The sequence below is a fragment of the Abramis brama genome (assembly GCF_963993115.1).
Source record: "Abramis brama genome assembly, chromosome: 1".
NCBI lineage: Eukaryota > Metazoa > Chordata > Actinopteri > Cypriniformes > Leuciscidae > Abramis > Abramis brama.
The window spans coordinates 57,443,356-57,466,261 of record NC_139963.1 but is presented as its reverse complement, the minus strand read 5'-3'; the positions used below and the strand labels follow the sequence as shown (position 1 = coordinate 57,466,261).

Here is a 22,906-nt window from a genome sequence, read left to right as displayed (position 1 = left end):
TATTTCAAAAACATTTTTTAACAATAAAAGAGGCAAAGTAGCCTACATCGCAGGTGGCTTGGAAGAAGTGGGTAATGGTTAATCCATTTTGCAACACGAACCGGAGGTAAGCAACAGTAATTTGTAGCTTTGAACTACAGAACTTAAAGATCTCCCTTTTTTCGTCGTCATTTATTTATTTATTTATTTATTTATTTTTGCTGCAGATGAAACGTTTTCGCGCAGGCGCAGTGAGGGAAAAAACACTGAGTTTAGGGCAATCGGCTCGTAGCTCTGCTTCAACTGTGCGATATAGTCACGAGGAGCGACCAAAATTTCTAACATGCCAGAAATTCATCCGACCATCCGATTGTCGGTCGTGAGAGGTTAATCGCCTCTCGTTTCCCCCTGTACACCGCACGAACACTGCACGACAAACGACGCACGACAAAGCTGAAAATCGGCCCGTCCCGAAAAAGAGTCGCACGAGTCAGAATTCGGCTCAAAATCGGACGAAAATCGCACAGTGTATGCCCGCCTTAAGGGCGCCACCATCTTGCCTGCCACCATTACTGCGTGCCTGCGAAGTGACGGCGGTGTGACACTTGCCGGTGCCCTCTAATGACATTTCAATGAAAGCAGATCCTGGGGCTTAAATATTGTGATTGTCAAAACATTTTAGTAACTAAACTGAATTTTATTAGGTTGCAATGTTTATATTATATGGTACAATTTTTGGTAAGCTACGTTTTTTTTATTATTGCTTGAAACAAATTTCAGGATTTCAATTCAGTTCAATTCTTGTGATTAGATTTAATATTGACTAATTTGGATAACTATAAGGTACACAAGATGGGCGTTAATTTTTCTCAAAAAAAAAAAAAAAAAAAAAAAAAACTCACCTAATGCTGTAAGTTAACGTTAAATTAAATATAATGCATTTTTTTTATTATAATAACAACTTTATTTAATGATATGAGTACAAATATAATAAATATGAAATATGAAAACATATTTAGTCAAAATACTCTCTATAGCTCTTTTTTTCTAGCCAACTAACCTGCTAGCCTATGGCTTTCCTGAAGTAAATGTTATATGACATAATTGTTCTCCAGCTGTTTTATTGACCCTTTCCACGGTTAAAAAAACACTGATTGATCGATATTATGTATGATGAATATACATTTCGGTAAGTTGTACTGTTTCTTTTAACATTGTTCATTCGTGTTTATTTACTATTAAGTTGAGATGATCGGTTCACGTGCCGCTAGGTATCCGTCACGTCACATTTAACTTACAAACACCAAAACGGTATTTACTGTTTGAATTTCGTAATAAAATTGACAGATTCTGAGAGCTGAGCTTTTTTTTATATCATAAGTAACCTGCTCTGTCTAGTCTGTCGGTCTCCGTGTCCTCTTTGCCTCGCGATTTTTCTGTGCGTGAGAAAATGGATGTGTGGCGTGAGATCGTGCGAAAAGTTGTGTGTGTCTCACGGTGAAAGCGTGAGAGTTGGCAGTTTACAGGTATTCAAGATTATTTTATTAATCATCTGGCATGAGAGCTTCAGAACCTAAACTACAGGGCACTGATTGAAGGTCAGAATTACATAAGCTCCGGATGGATTGGCCAGATGAACTCCTCCTTGATTTTGGCAGATCAGCTCCTCCCACAGCAATTACATCATCAGTGAAGCCCCTCTTACAGCAGTCACATGATCAGTGAAGCTCCTCCCACAGTAATTCTCCAATAAATGCTGTAAATTCCCATCAGCTACAAGTGAAGACGAGCATCAGAGCATCAGGAAGAGCTGAAATCTGCAAAGACTGAGTTTATTAAAGAGGACAGTGAGAACATGAGTGATCCAGAACCCTGCAGAATGAAACACACTGAAGATCCTGAAGAACAAAGAGGTTGGTGTTTATTCTTCATTCATTCATGATGCTGAAGAACATTCATGTTAGAAACATTCAAGCACTTCATCACATTTAGATAAACAGTTCAACTATGAAATGAGTACAGATTTTCAACAAATGTTCAGTAAAGGGAGGTTGGAGAAACTTTCATACTGATTGTCAACATCAAACCAAGTATAATTTTAGCTCTGTTTTATATTTGGTTCACAAGTTTTTGCAACTATGTCACAGAAATGTTGGACATTTCTCAATATAGTTTACACATTTTTATTATATTTTTCAAGCAATAAACAGTAAACTGTATCAAGTAAATGAAATATCCAGAATGGCTGACAGGGTTGTACGTGTAACTTAAGCAAAATCTTAAGTTGTATTAATCATAAATGATTGATCATAATGTGATGGTCTGATTTCCCCCAGGGACTAAATCTTAAAGGCTGTCTTAAAGCCTCCTGTCCACTATCTAGCCGGGATCATTTAGATGCAGCCTTGACACTTCACCAGGCGAGGTCGCTGTTACTGTGGTTCAGTGCTTCACCAAAGCTTAATTTGCTCATCACTACCACCAGTGTTTTAATCAGAAAATATGGAGTATTTATTATAAAAACAAAAACTGTGCACAATAAGATTTAAACATCTTCAACGAGACAAGCACAAACCTCAAGAATCAACGTGTGAATCTCAATAACGGTGACATGCTTCATGCAGCAATGCATTCTGGGTGCATCATACAAAACTAATCAGTGGCTCCCAGAATGCATTGCGGCATGAAGCACGTCACCGTTATTGAGTTTCCCGCGCCGATCCTTGAGGTTTGAGTGTGTCTAAGTGAAACAGTAGTTCAAAATATTTAGCGTTTTTTATACACATTTTTTATTATATTTTTATTTGGATGTCATCCTATAGAAACATTACTATAATCAATTATATGAAAATTAATTACACACATGACAGTTTAGAAGAGATCAGCTGATCAGAGCACTACATGATGATTATATCATTATCGTCATCATCAAGATGACATCATCTGATCACATTTTTCTCTTACTGTTCTTGCCATAACACACAGATCCAGCAGCCAGAGAAAAACTAACATTAAAACATCAAGAGTCAAACTGACCAACTAAAGAAAACACCAACTATCAAACCAAACTATTATTTTCAATAAATCGTCATCATCTAAACCTCTGTTAATCTCAATATGTTTGATATACAACAAGTATTCAGCCCAGTTAAGTTGTTGTGTAACTTTTCCAGAAGTCAGAGAACGGAGGTGCAGTCAGGGTACTTCTTATTCCTTCTTAAAGAGGCAGTTTGATTTGGTTTATCCATAAATGTTAATGAAAGCATTAAAGGTAGGGTAGGTAATCCTGTTCAGAAACATTTTTTTTATACTGGGTAAAATGGTCCTTCCATCCTGAGAGTAGTCAACACATTATGTGTTCAGAAAAAGGAATGAAAAAAATCAGACCTCTGTAGCAGCTGCAGGACAGTAAAAACTCTGACCAATCACTGCCATTCGGTGCGAATGTAAAGAACCAATCAGATGCCTTCATGTCTCGTGCCCGAGCACCACTGCGTGCGCTGCCCTGCGTGCACTCATCACATGTCACCGTTCCCGGAAATATTCAGCTCAAAGCACCTGCATATGCAGTCAGCGAAGGCAAACAAGGCAAAAACTACTTCCTCGGACCCTGCCCGCACTCTTGAACGACCTCCTCTGCTTCGCCCTCAACCCCGGACCTGTCCTCGAACCGACGATGCGGTACTTGTCTCCGGACTCGGAGTGTACGTTAGTCTTCATTAGAGTCAACAATGTTTTCATCATGGAAACTCTTACATGCAAAACACCGTATATGTTATGAATCTTACACGAAATTCACCTTCATCACAGTGCAACTGATGGTAATGGAAAAACGTGTATCAATGCAACCTGTTTTTAGTTTTGCCTTATAAATATAGCTCGTTACCGAATGAAACTTTACCATTATCGATATGCTAGCTTGATAGTGAGTACTAAAAGAAATCTTATTTGTTTATATTCATAGTGATAAAGTTAGGTATTTTATTACATGTGATTCTGACATGATGTCACTGTATGTACTGCGCTCCTTCCTCTCCACTCGTCTCAGGTAATAAATGCGTCTTCCAGCTGAGCCTGAGCGTTTGGCGTCGCGCGTTCATGTGTTTTGGGGGCGTCGCTTTGGAAGGAGCTCAGAAGGGAGGGGGTGGGAGTGAATGGAAATAATGAGCTGTGTTTATTGCAGATTAAAAGGTCTACAGTCACTCGATTTTTATATTTTCTTTTTCAGAGTACTTACATTTTAATTATGTATTGGTATATAAAGACAGTTTAAACAAATTTGGAATGTTTTTTTTTTAGAAAAATCCTACCTACCCTACCTTTAACTATCATATATGTACTAACATATAGTTAAAGCTGCCGCTATTCATGCATGAATCCACAATGACTCCATCGTTCATGCTTTCAATTTATCATTAGTATCAAACTATTAGTCTTTATCAGAGAGCTGTTCAAATCACTGACACACTCTTAATATGAAGATAATTCTTCATCATCAGATGTTTGAGTGACACTATGTCCAGTATCAGGAATAATACAGTATGATCTGTGTGTATCAATACACAACTCTGAGATCACAACGTGAGTGTGTGCAAGAATAAACTGAGCATGTTCAAATGAACTCTTTCCAGACTAATTCCACTAAATGTCTTTAGAGAAAATACAGATTTCTTTACCTGTGAGAAGTGAAGAGAGAATGATCAGTCCCAGCAGACACAGATCACACTTATCAGCCATTTTGTGTTTCTGTCAGTCTTTCTCTTCATTATATATAGTTACAGCTCTTCCTTTAAACATCATCAGCTCCTCCTGTGGTTGGTAAATTCCTCTGATCTCATCAACTGAGTGTTTAGTCCTGACTCTATGACACAGCTGAAGTATCATGTTTGATACTGAACAAAGTGCTTTGAATGAACGGTTCCAGACAAATCAATACAAACATATATTTTTCCTCTCATTAGCTATGTTTCCATCACCTTGTTTCTATGCACACTTTGAAGTATTGCATTAGAAACGAGTGATGGAAATGTCAAATTTCAAATAAAAATCCCTTAAAGCAACACTAAGGAACATTTTTTACCTTAAAGAGACACTTCACCATTTCCATCAAGCCTTGTATCGTTAGAAACCCAGTCATATTTTTGAATGGTCGTGTATTATTTGTCACGATCCACACACAGATGAAACAGGTAGATCCAATAGCAGTATATTTATTGGGGAAATCCGTAATCATACATCCAGTCCAGGCAATAGGTCGTTAATTGTAGTCAACGCGTTTGTTAAAGTCATCAATATGCATTATTTCAACTTATTTTTTCAAAAAGAATAATTATATTTTGTATTATACTTACATTTATTCTAATGATACAACGTATTTCACTTGTATTTTATTTATAATAGGCTTCTAATATTTATTATATAATACTTACTTATGCCCGTCACCATTGCCAGGGTATGGGCCGCAACCACAGATCTCCAGATTATTCTGCCGTTGGCCATTCTTTCCAGCTGGTTCCAGGTGGGAGTTGGTGAGTCCTCTCCCAAAGGCTGATATTGCTGATGGTGTCAGGCCATCGGATCTGGAGATCTCTTCTAAGACAGCTGTTGATGAAGGTTTGAACCTTCTTAATGGTCATCTTGGTCATCCTCCAGGTTTCCACTCCATTACTGCCTTCACGTTGGAGTTCAATAGGTGGATCTTTGCTGTCAAGGACAGGTCTCTGGAGCTCCAGATGTTCTTGAGCTGTACATAGGCCACTCTTGCTTTGCAAGTCCTTGCCTTGACGTCTGCTTCTGTGCCGCTCGGTTGGTCAATGACACTGCCCAGGTAGGTGAAGGACTGAACTTTAGGAGACTTCCATTCGGCATGACTGGTTCCTTGCTTGAGGATTTTATCTTTAGGATCTTGGTCTTATCTCTGTTTATGTTGAGGCCAGTCTGAGATGAGATATTTGACACTACATCTGTCTTCTCTTGCATCTGCTGTTTGTTGTGGGAGAGAAGTGCAAGGTCATCGGCAAAGTCCAAGTCCTTGAGCTGGTCCACGAGGTCCACTGGATTACGTTTTTTCGCTCTCTTGTGGCTTCCTTCATTACCCAGTCAGTGGCAAACAGGAACAGGAAGGGTGCCAGCAGGCATCCTTGTCTCACACCAGTTTTCACCTGGAAGATGTTAGTGAACTGCCCTCCATGGATGATTCTACAAGACATTCCATCAAAAGATTTTCTTATCAGGTTGACCAACTTAACTGGGATGCCGTAGAGTCGAAGGAGCTTCCAAAGGGTCTCTCGATCCAAGTTGTCACATGCCTTCTCATAGTCAACAAAGTTGATAAACGGGGGAATTGCACTCGAGGGACTGTTCGACTATGATGCGGAGTGTTGCGATCTGGTCCGTGCATGATCCATTCTGCCGGAAGCCTGCTTGTTGATCTCGAAGATGTGTGTCAGCAATGTCTTTCATTCTCTCCAGGTGGATCCGATTGAAATTTTATTATATTATAATATTATTATACACTCAAAAAAATGATTCAAGGCCTTCTTAGGTATGACACATTTAAATTGTGTTCACTTTATTTAAATATATCTAATTAGGAATAATACGTATATATATTTAATAAGTCTAACGTAAAATGTATAAATAGTGTCATCTATGAGATTTAATTTAATTTGGTTAACTCAAATTAATTTGGCTTCGGAGAGCGCCATTTGCGCATGTGCAAGACAAGCTCAGAGAAGAACATGCTCAGAGGGTGTGGCCGCCATTTTATCGTCTGCCGCCGCAAGGACTGCAACGTCGTATTAGTAAGTTATTCGTTATTGGTAAGTATTATCTTGTTTGAGTATTTGTAATAAAGAATTTACCTCACTGTAAGAGGATGTGTAACTTATATCATAATTTTGAGTGAAATATGCAACAGCAGTGAAAGTTATGCAAGGTGAATTGTTTTAAGTGTCCCTTCGATAACTTACTCACGCAACGTGCAAATTCTGTGTTAGACCAGTCTAACGATCCCGAATTTGACTGTAACTGTGCAAAATTGGTTCTTAACTTATTGGCTGGCGTGCTGGATTGATATATCTGTCATAAAATGAATTGGAGGCTTGCGATCGCCGCGATTGTTTCGGCGCCGAGTCTATTTTTAGCTGCGTCACTCACTCACGCTGAATTGGCCACAGTGCGTTTTTCTTGATCAAATTTGACCTGCCTAACATGAAAAATAAGACATTTCACCATAAAATCATGAAGTGAGGTGTTTCACAATCACCATATGACATTAAGCGCTGTGGGGGGGAAAATACACGACAGGCCTTTTTTGTTCAAAGGCCTGTTTAAATAATTAAAACTAGAGGTACATAAGGTAGAACGTATATCTCAATATTAAGATTACTTTTATCATGTAAACTACCTATTTACAACATCGTAGCTGAGCTGCCCATGGTAAATCAGAGCAAGTGACAGACTGGTTAGCCTAAGTTACATCAGAACACCTGAAAAATGTGACAGAATGGACGATAGTCGTCTGTTTTTGCAGTAAACGCTATTTGATTAACGCTATAAAACGCATATTTGTTGAAATTATCGATCTATGTATTCTGTGAACTCCCATTCGTTTCTCAAAAAAATAGGCATCTATCTATCTATCTATCTATCTATCTATCTATCTATCTATATATATATATATATATTACATACGCACTTTGATGGCGTATAATATGATATAAAAAGTCATTTTTGCGTATCAATTGCACAATGAAACACAATGCATGCTATAGATATGCATAGATATATGCATAGATATAGACAATTGTACCAAGTAAACATTTAAAATTATTTTAAAATCAATTTAATTACTTGAGAGAATTGTAAAGTGTCATATTTAGGGATTAGTTCACCTAAAAATGAAAATTTCCTGATAATTTACTCACCCTAATGCCATCCAAGATGTTCATGTCTTTTTTTTTTTCAGTGGAAAAGAAATTAAGTTTTTGGAGGAAAACATTTCAAGATTTTTTTTTTTTTAGAAAACGACCGATCGTTTTGCTAGATAAGACCCTATTCCTCAGCTGGGGTCGTGCAGAGCCCTTTGAAGCACTTCAGAGCCCTTAGAAATTGCATTGATTTGGACTTCAACTATTTGGTTACCGTTGAAGTCCATTGTGTGGAGAAAAATCCTGAAATGTTTTCCTCAAAAAACTTAATTTCTTTTCCACTGAAGAAAGAAAGACATGAACATCTTGGATGGCATTGGGGTGAGTAAATTATCAGGAAATTTTCATTTTGAGGTGAACTAATCCTTTAAGTGAACGAGTTGGGTAAAACAGAACCATGCAAACAAAAAGCATATTTTCATGTGAGTACTGGTTCCCACTCCTAATCAACATCTTCTCTTTCACAGTTTTATGAACATGACCAGGTGAACCGCAACCTCCTATTTATAGTAAGTCATATTCAAATATTCTGATTTAGGCTGCTTGTGTCATTTGTTAAATATGGTATCTTATAATACTTTTTTATTCTTCTTTTTAGGATTGTTTCTTTTTTAGTGCAAAGAATGTGTCCATCGAAACTAGCTAGCAGGTATTTGTTTCTGCAGCATTTTAGGCAGACTCATGTGTGCTTTAGGGGCAGTTTTCGCTATCCATGTCCATACACAGATTGCCCATGCACGTTTAGTACATGGAGTAAGCTTCTTAATCACACATACAAAATACATGCTAAACAGGAAACTCCAAAGCCAGAAGAATTAACAACATTCCAGTATCATGTATGTTCATGCAAGGAGCTAGCAACAGAAAGATTATTTTCAACACATAAATGGACATCTCAGGCATAATGAAACAGTTCAGTGTATGTTTGTAGGATGTGCATTTGAAAGTAATATTTACAGTACATTTAACACCCACAGATACCGGAAACACAATCCACATTCCACATTCATTAATAGACTTCAAACCCATTGTCGTCAGCCAATGCCCATGATAGAGGTGTTCAAGAATCAATGGCCAGCTCTTTTTCAGCAGAGTGAAGTAAGTAAACATGTTATGTAGTGTTTTATTTTAGTCGTTATTAGGTTCTTTTCGTAGTAAGAAATAGTTTTTTGTTGTTGTTTTTTTCCATTTTGAAGGTGAACGCAGAGTTCATGCAGATCACTACGAAGCCACTGCAATCAATGTTCCTACAGCTGGACCACTTTTCAGATAAACTGATGCAGATCTTCAAGAGCAAAGGAGGAGTGAAGGGGCAAAAGATCAAAAACGCCCTGGCGATCAGAGACTCTGTTAGTATAAATGCATGCAATGTCTTCTGTTTTGTCTAGTTATTGTACAGTTTTCTGCATTTGGCTAATTTCAGTCTTGATTTTCCCCCTGCTGTAGTGTGACAACATAAACATCAGGAGAGAATGCACCCTGAAAGGCCTGATGATCTACCTGACTGAAGATCCAGACTCTTTCTTCAAGGAGTATGTGGTAAGTGATTATTATGAATATAACAACAATTCTGTTAATACTTTTATGTTTTAAAAGAATATATGATTGATTATTATTAAATGCTCAATTTTCATTTTCATTTCACAATAAAATATGTATTAGTGGAATAATAATATTTTGTTTTATTCATTTTAATAAAATAATATTTTTAATAGTAATAATTTTGCAGGGGTAATAACTTTGTGTATGCCTTTCATTGTTCATCTGAACACAATAGAATTTGTAGAAGTTTTCAGATGTGTGTGTCCATAAAATGGAAATAAATGGCAGCCAACAATGTAATAGTAAAAGTCAAAAGTAGCAATGCAATTTGCTGATTACTTTTAAAATATAAAGGGTCAAATTCACCTGGGCTTAACCAAAGTGTTTTGTGTTTTGTCCAGGCCACTGAGGATGCAGAAAATGGGGATTTACAAAATCCAAAGAGGAGATTGTACAGAAGACATAGGAGTTGTGATCGAGGGCATTAAGGTTTTGAGGGACCTAGACTGCGTGATCCTGGCATTCATCATGTTGTTCGGTCTCATTTATGCTCTTGATCTTAATTTTCCTGACAACCTCAAGTACACCTTCAAGTTTATCCAGAAAATCCTAATGAACTTGGATGGACATAGGCTGAATGCAAAAATCCAGCAACTTAAAATCAAGCTGTTTGCATGAGATGTGCACTTTTTTTGAACACAATGAGAATTATTTGAGAATACATTGTTGTATATTGAGTCATTAACATACTTATGCACGCACACACACCACACATTATTTTATTTTTTTTAACACTCTTACATGCTTTTTCTTACACACTTTTTGTGTGTATTTCTACTTAGTCGTTCTTGTCTTTAGGGATAGTTCACCCAAAAATGAAAATTATGTCATCATTTACTGATCCCGGGGTTGTTCCAAACCTGTATAATTGTATTTGTTCTGTTGAACACAAAGGAAGATGTGTTAAAAAATATGGGAAACTTAACAGATCTGGGCCACCATTGACTTTCATAGTAGTTGTTTTTTCTTCCTACTATGGAAGTCAATGGTGGCCCAGAACTGTTCAGTTTCCCATATTCTTTAACATATCTTCCTTTGTGTTCAGTAAGAACAAAGACATTTGTACATGTTTGGAAAAAGGCTTTAAAATGTGTACTTGCATTTTTCTAAGTACTTTTCACATTAAATAACTATTGCACTATTGAGTTTTAAATAAAAACATCTCGATCAAGATTTGTCTCTTGTCTCTATGGGGTACAAAATAAGGATTTCCTAATTGATTTTTCAATGAAATGTTCTAATTTAAGTTTAAGAAGCATAAAACTTATTTTTAAATGTATCCATTTCATCTAAACTATTTAATCAAAATTGAGTTGGACCAACTAATTTAAAGGAGCATTGCGTAGGTTTTTACTTAAAAAAATCTTTAAGATAGAGTTTTCATTTGTACATGTTTGAGCCAACCATGATGTAATAAAAAGAATGACACCTCGACTGTCCACCACGGTTGCCTCTATCAGCCTGTAGGCTCAATCGTGTGTGGAGGAGTCGGGCCCGAATCGGCGCGAAAATTCACAAAATGTGACGTCATGCGCGTTCTCGTCTACTTGGGCTTACAACTGTACGGCACGGCAGCCATTATAGTAAGCAGCGGCAATCGGTGTTTTCAAATGGACTCTGCGGATGGAAAGAAGCGACCAGCCCCCAGCACAACTCAGACACCCACCGACACTCCTCGGAAGTGTAAAAAAAAAAAAAAAAACGTATCTAGTGTGGCAAAAAGAGAGAGCGACCGGCGTCGTGCAAAGACTAGAGTCAACATCGGAGCGGCATTTGATTCTTGGCGGGAGCTCCGGTCAGCGCTGGGTTTAAAAACAGATCCCGAGCTGGCTTTCTTTTTACTGCAAAGGTAAGACATAGTTACAGGCCATTTGCAATATATTATTATTTCATTGTTTTTGTGGTGTAATGCTAACGATAGTATGCTAGCCAAAATGTGGATGCTAGGTAGCCAGCCACGGGACCGTTTCAAAAAGTTACTGTCTTTTATGAATTATCTTTATTCAGAGCACGAATGCATTAAGATTGTTACTCCATAGAAGTATTAAAATGGCCAAAGAAGTACTGGTTGGGTTGTTATGTATGTTGGCTTTTTTGCTAAAAGTGTTTAGCTAAATTTATTGGCTAGTAGGGCAAGCCATGACAAACTTCGTAACTATAACGTTAACGTTAGCCCTTTACAAAGAGCGCCTCTGAACCATCTGATGTTCTCCTGAGGTGCGCGTACATACAGGATTAAGTGTAGGATTGAGGATTAAGTAGGTTACACATGAGGGGAGACTAGATACACAGAAACACTAACAAAAGTAGCACTTGTAAATGTACTCTGTACTCCCAGCTTTCTAACAATGGCTATTTGTTTACAGCTATGAGAAAACAACACTGTCAGGAGGAAAGGGTCCATCTACGTCGACACCTATGAAGGTGTTAGAATTGCCAGACCTTCCTAGTTCAGTAACTACAGGGGAATCAGACAGGAATGTTTTATTTTATCCTTGCTCTATTGAAAATGCACTTTAGAAATCAGAATTACTACTATGCATTATGGCGGTGTCACAATGTAATTTGACTGTTGATGGCATTCTGTTCAATTCTGTTGTGTGTGATTTGGCTATGGCACAATGTGTTAGTTTGTAATACCAAAATACTATTTAAACAGGGATGACTTCCAAATAGCAGGAGTACAACCGCTGACAGAAGATCAAGCATTGGGGCTATTGGAGGAAAGGTAAACATGTGTGTCATTATTATGAATAAAATGCAAATCTTTTCATTTTTCTATATTGTGACATTGTCAATTTTGTGCTTCACATATTCATGCTGTGTGTTTCTGTAGCATCAAATCACTGGAGTTGCGGGATCACTCAGTTCTTATAGATGAAAAGCAAGCCAACAGCCTTGAGAACAGTGTGTAAGTTACAAATGATCAACACCATACTTTGGCTTCTAGCATGTCAATATTACAGTTTGTGTGTACTAATGAATTATTTCTCCCTGTTTTTGCTATTACAGGATAGAATTGCTGGACGAACTGGCCTCAGACCCATCTGATGCAGACTATGTCCCACCTATCTATGTGCGGTATGTATTGTGGCAATGTTACAAGCTAGTGAGATATCAATCAATGTTAATAGTTTTTTTTTTTTTTTGTTATCTGGAAAATAGTCTATATTCATATTTTTCACTTGGGTGTTTTTATGATGTTTTTTTTACACAGTGCTAGTGGGACATTACAGAAAAACATTGACAGCCTCCCCGTCATTGGGCTTGAAGAGGCTGTCCTGGACATTTATGACCGCGAGGAGACGGTTCAAGAGCCAGACCTTTCGGAAGATTTTCATCATCCAACAACAGACATTCCCACCTTCCCTACCTTTGCTCGAGTCGATGCAGAAACTGACCTCATTAACCAGCCTGCAAGCATAGCTTTCCACAAAAACCTTATCCAACTGGTCTCTTTTCTGAAACTGCCAATCAACAAATGTTTTTACATTGACCAGAGCACGGGAGTGGAATGTGATGGGCTCCCACCTTTTCAGGTCAACTTGCAACCACGAGGCACTGCAGCTGTTCTGGAATGGGTGAATTTACATTATCAGTTGTAACTAGCATATTATCAAATTATTTGTAATAGAGAACAGCTGTCAATAGAACCTAAGAAAAAAACTGGAGCATTTTTTATAAAATATTTCTGTTCTCTTCTCTACACAGTATTGCCCACATGGACATAAACTGTGGATGTGGAACAGCCAGCCATTACTAAAGCATAACATGCAAGGGGGAGACTTCATGTTATCCACAAACATTCTTCTGTCTGGCAACAATTATTCCAAGATCGCCCTCCTCTTCCAGTTTATGAACATGAAAATGGTGGCATCCACCACTTTCTACGCTATACAATCTGCCTACTGTGTAGATCCAATAAAGGAGTTTTGGGAGGAGAAGAGGAAGGCCATTATCGAAAAATTAGGCTCAAAAGACAGTGTTGTTGCCCTTGGTAAGTACTAAACTCTGTTGATTAACAAGGCCTCAGATGTTTGAAACGACGGTGTCAAGTAATTTACTACAATTTATAACTAATTAAACCTTGATAATACATGATCAGCTTCAGTTTAGACAATAAACTGAAAACAGTCAGAGTTTGGTGCAGGTTTACAAGGTTATTTATTTCTTTTCTAGCTGACGGAAGGATGGACTCTCCAGGTAAGTCACAAAGGTTTGTGACTTGTCAGTACTGTTGAATTTATTTGATTTACTGACTTTTTTCTTCCCATCAAAGGTCACTCTGCCCAGTACTGCACATATACTACTATGGAGCAGGACACAATGGACATCATCAGTATTGTCACTGTGGACAAGAGGCAGACTGACCGTAAGAGTGTGGCCATGGAGAAGTATGCTTTCATAAAGACCTTTGATAGACTCATGGGGGAGCTAAACATCAAAGAAATAGTAACCGATGCCCACGTGCAGATTGCTTCCCTAATGCGTAAGAATGAAATCATGATTTTGTTTTGATATTTGAGGGAGAATTTGTTTGTTTTTTTTCATGTGTGTTTGGTTGTTGCTCATCAGATCCAGAAAAAGGGAGATACAAGGACCAGGGTGTAGTCCATTCCTTGGACATCTGGCATGCAGCTAAGAATCTGACCAAGAGACTACATGTGGTAAGACAAAAATACAGTTGGTATTATTTGGTTTATTTCATTGAGTAGTACAGGGTGGGCCATTTATATTTATATATACATTAGTATATGTGACCCATCCCCACCCATCTTGAGGAGTTTGCCCCCTCACATATACTAATGTGCCACAAACAGGACTTTAATATCACCAACCATTCCCATGTTATTACGGTGTATCCATATAAATGGCCCACCCTGTACTTTACTGTTTAACAGTTTTTCCTAAAAACACTTTTTGACTTTTCTCCACAGGCTGGGATGATATCTGGTCAGTCACAAATACTTGTTTGGCTGAAGGATGTTGTCAACCACTTTTGGTTTTCTTGTCAGAAAGCAGGCAACCGGGAGGAGTTCATGGTTAATATCAGGGCCGGCGCTCCGCACACGCACATCACGCACTGCGCGTAGGGCACCAAGTGCTTGTGGGGGCACCAAAAAATCTGGGTCGTGAAAAATCATCACAATAGGCTACTAGTATTTAACAAATAAAATATGTCTAAAGCATGTTAATATACAAAAGCAATACAAAAGTAATATAGGCCTAGACCAAATTAGTCGAGAAAAAGGTGAATCTCCTGTGCCAGTCTCCCTCTGGTGCCCCCCCTCCCCACCTCCCAGTGGTCTGTTCGATTATGCCTCAATCAATGTCAAATTTGGCAGACACCGACCTCAGACATCGCGTCGAAAAGCACCAAGAGTCGGGGGCGGGAAAAAGAAAAAAGAAGAGACAGCGGGATGATGCTCGCGCCGAGTCGCGCGTCGCTTGCATGTAAGACAATGTTTTAAATAAAAATGTTAGTTTTGTAGCCCTTGCGTGTATGCAGTGGCGTAACTTTGTTTTAAAAAGTGGGTGGGACACTGCGGGTGCGGGGGGGAACACAATGCTTAATCATAAAACAGATATAACACTACGATGTCCAGCAATCGATTTAAATAGGCTAGTACATTGATTGGGTTTAAGTGGTCGTTCAATGAGGCCTATTATATGTTGATCCGACGAAATTAAGCGTGTATTTAAGTGGTCCAGGCGTGTCAGAGGTTCTAATCCGCACTCATATAGTTTTTTTTTTTTTTTTTTTCATCAAAACCGATTATGTTTTTCAGTGGTTGTATATCAGGCAGGGACACTTTTTTTGTGCTTTTTGTTTTCTAATTTCACCGGAACGAATAGAGAGTCTCCACAACGGATTGAAACGCGCATCTGAGTGAAGGCTGTGCGCGAGCCAGAAACAAACATAAGCTGTGTCCCAATGTTGAAGGCTGCATCCTTCGAAGGACGCAGACTTCAAGGATGCAGCCTATGCGTCCTCTGAAGGACACACCATACAGCCTTCCTAGGATTTCCTAATTGTGCAACCAGGTGTTCCCGATCACCGCTCCTGGCGCCAAGCAACGGTGCGAGAGGCCAGCTGCTATCCTGATCATTCATTTTGATAACTGAGTAAACAGCTATGGAGCCCGAATTGGCTATTGACATTTTTATGTTTTATATTTTACTGGAGGACATGGTGAGGATTTTTTAGCCCCAGCGCTGCCGGATCATGTATTTTCAGTTTAGCCCTGTTTGAATACAAAACCCAATAGGCCTTTATCACAACACAATAGAACGCCGGAAGTAGCCGCGAAGCAGTGTACAGCGTCTTCCGGTTATTGCATTCACCATGGCTTCATGTTAATTATCACTGGACTACTTCGCTCTCGCGTCTCCCAAAAGTTTCATTTTTTTGTTTTGTTTTCTTGATTCCATTTGAATGGTTTAATTAAATTGTTATAACCAATTGTTTAAAATGTAATGATTTAAGCAAAAATTTCTTCAAAGGTTAACCAAACTTTTATTTTGACGGGTTGCCGTGTAGACCTTCTCTCTGTGTTTTATGATGATAGTTTCTCTCAAATGAAGCTAAAAAATGCTGCTGAAGTGACTCTCAGAGCGGCTGTGTTGATGAAGTGCATTAATGTTAATAAGTAAGGCTGAAAAAAATCGCGAGCGTCATGCGTGCCTCAGTGTGTGTGTGTGTGTGTGGTAAATGAAACGCGTCGGTGCCATTCATTCACAGAGACACGCAGAACATGCACGATTCCTATTTAAATAGTCTTTATGCGGTTTAATATTGACAGACACTGCCTATATCGCGATTTTATTTAAGTTTACTGACCTACTTTTCATCTAAATGTGTAACTAAGTAACCACCGGAAGTGCGAGTACACTGCTTGGCGATTTCGAACGTTCCGAAACCAGGAAATGAGATAAAGGCCTATTGAATATAAAAAGTCCATTATTTCTCGCGCTCGTCATCTGCAGCTGTCACGGTTGCCAGGCGACAAGAACAATCCTTCGTAGGCTAGACTGGTCCGAGCGCGTCAGATGCGCCCTTTGATATGGGACGCTGCTGTAGTTAGCAACAATTTGTTAATATTGTGACAATAAGCCTACATTTTGTTACTTTAATTTTCGGAACTGCATATTTCGTTAAGTATTCACTTACAAATATGAAGTAACCTACTGAAGTATTTTTTCCCTCACATCACAATATGATTACATTTAACTACACAAAAGTATATAATGTAACAACCAGATATTACTGTATATTGAAAATATACAGAAGTAAAATGCAACATATACGCAGTAATGCAGTAGTAGCCTAATATAAATGCAGTAGTTCTTAAAAGTACTTTTTTTTTTCAAAAAGCCGTCGATTGAATCAGCCCTGCAAACCTGTTGGTAGACAACTCAGTGGATAGTGGAAATATGCACTCAAACGCTCTGGAGACCGTCCCAGATGATGTCCCACCAGCAGGAGGCCTTACCAGGGGCAGCCCATCCCGGTCCAGCAGCTCAGCTCAATAGAGTCTACATCATTTTTTTCTTATTTTATGTTTTCTAAAATTAAATGTTTATGTTGATTTTGATATGTTTAACGTATTTTGTAAATAGTTGGAAAAAGTACTTTAATGTAGCCTATAGAACAAATGATTTTCATTTACCAATTTTATTTGAAAAAATAAAAAGGTATAGAATTTGTTTCATGCAGAAAGTATTACTGTCATTACAAAAATAAACAATGTCCAGAACAATTCATTCTCTTTTATTTACACAATTAAAGTTGCATAAAAATAAATGTACATAATTTTTCTTTTAAAAAATAAAAGTGAAAAAAGTTAAACGAATATGTAGAATATATATATTTTTTTCAATCATTCTCTCAAGAAGAGAAAACAGCCTGTCCATCCTCTCCCTTCTTTCCCGTGCACTCCTGGCCTCTGCCTCCCTCTGTAGTTGCATTTCTTCTCTGATCAAGTCCAAAAACCCGTCCTGTCTCGCCGCCTTCGTGCTGGTGCTGGTGGTGGTGCTCCTGCTGGTGCTACTGGTGTTGCTGGTGCTGCTGCCTCTGGCTCCTCCTCACCGTGGGCACCCACTACTGAACTCGGCCCTGGTGTGTCCAAGTTTCAGCAGTGGGTTTCCCACTCACACCCTCTCCTGTCCCAGGACACTTGCAATCCTAAAGGCAGAGCAAATGAACCATGGCTTGTTAACAACAACAGGACAATACTTTTCAGCAAAGATGTGTGTATTACTTTTCTTTTTATATATATATATATATATTATATATATATATATATATATATATATATATATATATATATACTGTACTGTGTGTATATATATATATATATATATATATATATATATACTGTACTGTGTGTGTATATATATATATATACTTTTGTTATTGTTTTGGGCTTTATTGGGTGAGTGATATTTTTTTTATAATACACAAGTGCAAATATTACAAATAGGTCGTTAAACTAATAACGTTATTACCACAAGTTTTGCCTAAAACTACCTGACAAATGAAGCCATGCAATGGTGATGAAGGAGTTAAGAATAAGTTTATAAGAAATTTTAACTCTGGTTTCGCTAGCTATTTGAGTAAATGAAAACATAATACTTACATTTAAATGTGAATTTGCTGTCCACCACCGATCTGTAGTCTCGGCCGCCTTTAAAAATAAATAAATAAATGCTTTCTCAACGGCGCGCAATGACTTATGGAGTAGAATAGGCCGCTAAGTGTCCATTTATGTATCCTTCTTTTTACCAGGCGGGAAGGAAGTCGACCGGAAGTTGAAGTCAGCCGGGTGCCGACATCTTGTAGCAGAACTTCACTTGCGTTAGCATCCCATTGACTCCCATTCATTTTGTCGTCACTTTGACAGCGAATAACTTTACATCTGAGGCGTTTAAAGACTCCATTTGTCCATTATTTATTTCTAAAGATACACGACAATGTATAAAATGCTCCATTACCTTGTAGCTTATGTTATGGACCCGTAGAAGCAGTTTTTGTAAAAGTAGGCTAACGATTGCGTCAATACCACGCGACTCTCTGTCGCACACTAGAGAGATTACCGTATAGACGGGAGGAGAAGCTCGCGGGCAATCGGGGGGACGTGGAGGCAAAATTACAATATAATTAATCAGAATACCTAGCAAAAGTTTCTCCTGCTCCAAGCTTATGGACAGCTCCTACTCACACTCTCCGTCTCTGCAAGATTCGGAAGGGAATGATTCAGATTTCTCTTGGCACAGCTACTAGAAGACAGACGGGTTGCTCACGTGGTCCGTGTAACGCTTTGCTCGGTTTGAGTCTGCGCGTCAGGAAAGGAAGTGCTAAGAAATCGCTGAAAATGGGCTTCACTTGTCTCAATTGAGTTCCAATGGGGTCGCTGTGTCCATTTCTTTTACTGTCTATGCTTTTTACGGGGAAACGAAGGGTGCATTTGGCGTCGCTTTTGAATCAGGAAAGCCTTTGTCGCGGCGCGATGACGCAACCGGCCTTCGAATACGGCCTTCGAAGGATGGAGAATTGATTTGGGACAGCCTTCATCGCGCCGCGGTGACGCAATCGGCCTTCAAATGCGACCTTCCAAGGATGCAGCCTTTAAATTGGGACGTCCTTCGTTGCGCCGCGGTGACGCAATCGGTCTTCAAATACGGCCTTCCGGCCTTCAAATACGGCCTTCGGAGTATGCAGCCTTCACTTTGGGACACAGCTATAGTATCCGCGCCACTGATCGCAGCGGCAACGAGCACTTTGATCAGTTGATTTAAAAAAACAACACATTTCAGCGCTAGATCGCCTCTTATTTAAAAAACGAATGAAATGAATGCTCTGCTGGTTAACTGGAGATGTTTTGTTTGTTTGTATATTCGTGCCGCGAGATGTTTCAAAAGTGGTGGGGACAATATCGACCTTAGAAAATAGTGGTGGGGGCATGTCCAGGGGCGTCGCTAGTAGTGCAAAAGATCCGGGGCTTTTAGCCCTGCATGTTGAGTCTTTTATTTTAAAAACTTTGAAACTGCAATAAGAAAAAAAAAACACAATCTCAGTGTTTGTATATTTTCATATTCACAGAGTTGTCAAATTATGTACAGAATTATTATATTGTGCCTCATCAGACCTTTGCACTTTTAACTTTCTGTGTTTACATTGTTCAGTTCCAAATCTGTGTTTTTAGTAATTGTGGTGGTATTTGGTATTTATATTTTAACCTTTATATAATTTATTTCTTTTCATGTTTGGTGCCATTGTTAATGTAAAATTATTTATTTGCATTTATTTTATTTAGCGGGGCACCGCCAAGCATTTGTGCTTAGGGCACCCAAATGGCTAGCGCCGGCCCTGGTTAATATGACAGATAAAAATACATACAATAATCAGATGAAACTTGATCATTTTAAATTTGACTCCTATAATTTGGGTGTCCTCAGTTCTGTATGCTATGTCCGGCCTATGTTGTTGTATTTTAACTTGACATGCATTATGACTATGATTTACTCTACTTTATTATTTAGTGTATCTGGCGAGGTGTACTGCACCATGTTTGTGGAGTGCACGAGTGGGCCCTCGGCAGATGCCTCCATGCACCTCTGGATGAGGAAACCGCAAACAAAGTCGTCATACCACCTGGCTCTGCTGCACATGAGGCTTTGTCACAAATTGTGCTAAACAGGAGGTGGCTGAAGGATGTGGAGAAGTTTCTTACCTTTCGGTAAGAGTGCTAAAAGTTCTTATACTTGCTAAAATATGTTCTATCTTCAACAACAAACTTCACAAAATAACTAAAACCACAAAATAATTGCAATGTTTTATTATTTGTACATACAGCCATAGCTCTTGCACTTGATATTTTCTGAAGAAAGATGATCTTTGGAGAATATAATGCTTTCTCTTTGTCCTGTAGGTCAACTTCTGAGTTGGAATCCTTCCAGAATCATATCCTTATGTATGCAGGCAAACGGTTTTCCTTTTCGCCTCCTGTTTATGAGGCTAGGACTTTTTTAGCAGCCTTAGACTACAATCATCATAACCACCGACCAGTGCATGTAAACATGAAAGGCAATGTTTCGTAAGTCGCTATTGTAAATTAATGATATTTGTATGTCCTGTAAAATGTGCTTATGTTTTCTTCTTGTTTATTTGTTTATTTCTTGTTTGTTTTTAATATTGTTTTACAATATTTATTATTCTGTCAATTAATGTCATATGTTGTTTTGCAGACAAAAACTATAGCAAGAAGTCACAGCGCTACCGTGTCTACACAGTGAAGGAGCAAAAAGACTACAGTTACATCCCTCAACTGCAGACTAAAATATTACAGAGTCGACTTAATTCAGCAGGGGGACTCCCAAGAAGGAGGAGTCTTAGGCCAGATGACCCTCGGGCCCTCGGTCTTCTCCCTGGAATTGTGCCCCCACCTACAACTGAGTTAGTCCAGATACAAGTCTGCAGAGGACAGGTAGATCAGCCGTATGACCACAGTTTTCCACGTAGAAGCTATTATTACTAGTAACACAAATGGTTATTCTTGGTCTCTCTCTCTCGTTGTCTCTCCAGGACATGACATCAACAACATGAGCAAAGAGCAGCAGAAAGGTAACAGTGGGCTACAGTTAAAATTTGTTTATTATATAGTGTAAATATGTACATACATGTTACTTTACAATAAATTTCTTTGCAGAATGGCTTAGGAACATTTTTATTTTCAGATGTGGTAAACTGTACATTTTTAATTTACTCTAAACGGTGCTTCTTTGAAGCCAACATAGTTCCCAAATGGGTCAGGGAATGTGTCTCTTATTCGCCATACGCAGCAGCTTGGTATTACTATACGATTTCCTGGGCCCAGACGTCCATGCTGCCAAATCGTAGTTTGGCGATAAGCAGAATACCGATATTCTCGGTTATCTGCCCCAGGGTCTTGGCTGTCATGGAGTGCAAGGATGTCGTTCCATGTCTGCCGAGCTAAGCGGAGGATGCCTTCATCTAGACAGTACAGTTCCATGTGGGCGCTCCTGCTGAGACAATCTGCTGGATTCTGTCTGCAGCATTTGTTCTCCAGATCAGTAGGCATTATTCTGCAGTTTAGGCAGGTGCACCACGCTGGCTGACCCCTGTTTGGTGTGGCTGGTCCTGGTGTGGCCTGTCTGTATTCCATTACATCTAGAAAAACACCTGGCAGACGACTGACCATCCTCTGAAGTACCTCATCCTTCTCCTCCAGGGATAGCTGCTGTAACTGTGCCTGAAAATGGAACAGCAGTCATTGTTTATTTTACATATGTCTATTTGGGTGTGTGCTGTTTTCTAGATGGTGTGACTGACCATTATGACAAACCTGTATCTCTGCTGTCCTGGCAGCAGTCAGCTCCTCCACTCTCAGTCTGTCCTCCTCACTGACAGCTCCTGCTCTTCTTCTGCCCCTCCCCCGTCCTCTTCCCCTACCTCTTTCTCTACTTGCCTCATCCTTCTCCTCCAGGGATAGCTGCTGTAACTGTGCCTGAAAATGGAACAGCAGTCATTGTTTATTTTACATATGTCTATTTGGGTGTGTGCTGTTTTCTAGATGGTGTGACTGACCATTATGACAAACCTGTATCTCTGCTGTCCTGGCAGCAGTCAGCTCCTCCACTCTCAGTCTGTCCTCCTCACTGACAGCTCCTGCTCTTCTTCTGCCCCTCCCCCGTCCTCTTCCCCTACCTCTTTCTCTACTTGCACCTCTGCCCCGTCCCCTTCCTCTCCCTCTTGCTCTACCTCTGGCTCCCCCCTCCCCCTTCCAGGGTCACTGCTCTCCTCAGTACTCTCTTCAGTACTCTCCTCCACCTCCACGGGGATTTGAAAATCTTCCGAGCTGTCCTAACAAAAAAAAACAAAACAAAAAAACGAATTATTTACTATGACAAGTGTTTTTAGTGCAAAATTTCATGAGGTATTCTGAATGAAAATAAAGCATGACAAGCTCATACATCAAGGTTAGAGTTCCTTTACCTTTAATACCATAATGTTGTTGCTATTCTACAAAATAGTATAGTAGTACAACTATAATAGTAATTGTACTGTATCTAAAAATAAGCATAACGTCTTCAACTCAGTTATATAATTTAGCGTTACTCTAAAATAGTCAAAATAAGGGGTCTGTGAGTGCTGGGATCGTGTGACAGTGTTGTGTTAAAATACTTTTAGAAGTAGACTTTAGTTGATAATATAAAGCAGCACTGCAACATTTTACTAAAATATGGTCTGTCAAACAATAACCTTACAGTACTGTAACTTTTCTTACCTCAAACATTATGCTGGTGAGTGGTGAATCTTGATGAGCCGTCAGTGGTTGCCGCGGCAACCCTGGTTGATGTGGTCGTGCTCGTAC

General features: G+C 39.1%; 2 protein-coding genes across 3 annotated transcripts; both read left to right on the top strand.

The window, feature by feature from the left end:
* The first annotated feature begins 8,090 nt into the window (after positions 1-8,090).
* LOC311077502 (uncharacterized protein) lies at positions 8,091-10,457 on the top strand. 2 transcript variants are annotated; one of them, XM_084106040.1, is made up of 6 exons: positions 8,091-8,419; positions 8,509-8,559; positions 8,888-9,008; positions 9,107-9,259; positions 9,357-9,449; positions 9,854-10,457. In XM_084106040.1, the coding sequence occupies exons 2-6, from the start codon at positions 8,534-8,536 to the stop codon at positions 9,938-9,940; spliced, it is 480 nt and encodes a 159-aa protein (XP_083962166.1). In that variant the 5' UTR covers positions 8,091-8,419; positions 8,509-8,533; the 3' UTR covers positions 9,941-10,457. The 2 variants fall into 2 exon arrangements, with proteins under 2 accessions (XP_083962166.1, XP_083962165.1); XM_084106039.1 differs by lacking the exons at positions 8,091-8,419; positions 8,509-8,559 and having other exon boundaries at positions 8,664-9,008.
* Positions 10,458-12,049: 1,592 nt separating this feature from the next.
* LOC311081788 (uncharacterized protein) lies at positions 12,050-14,212 on the top strand (the record flags this gene model as incomplete). The annotated part of the gene is made up of 8 exons (XM_084112460.1): positions 12,050-12,072; positions 12,172-12,240; positions 12,349-12,423; positions 12,525-12,593; positions 12,730-13,093; positions 13,224-13,509; positions 13,692-13,715; positions 13,792-14,212. The coding sequence occupies 8 exons, from the start codon at positions 12,050-12,052 to the stop codon at positions 14,028-14,030; spliced, it is 1,149 nt and encodes a 382-aa protein (XP_083968586.1). The 3' UTR covers positions 14,031-14,212.
* Between the last annotated feature and the right edge of the window lie 8,694 nt (positions 14,213-22,906).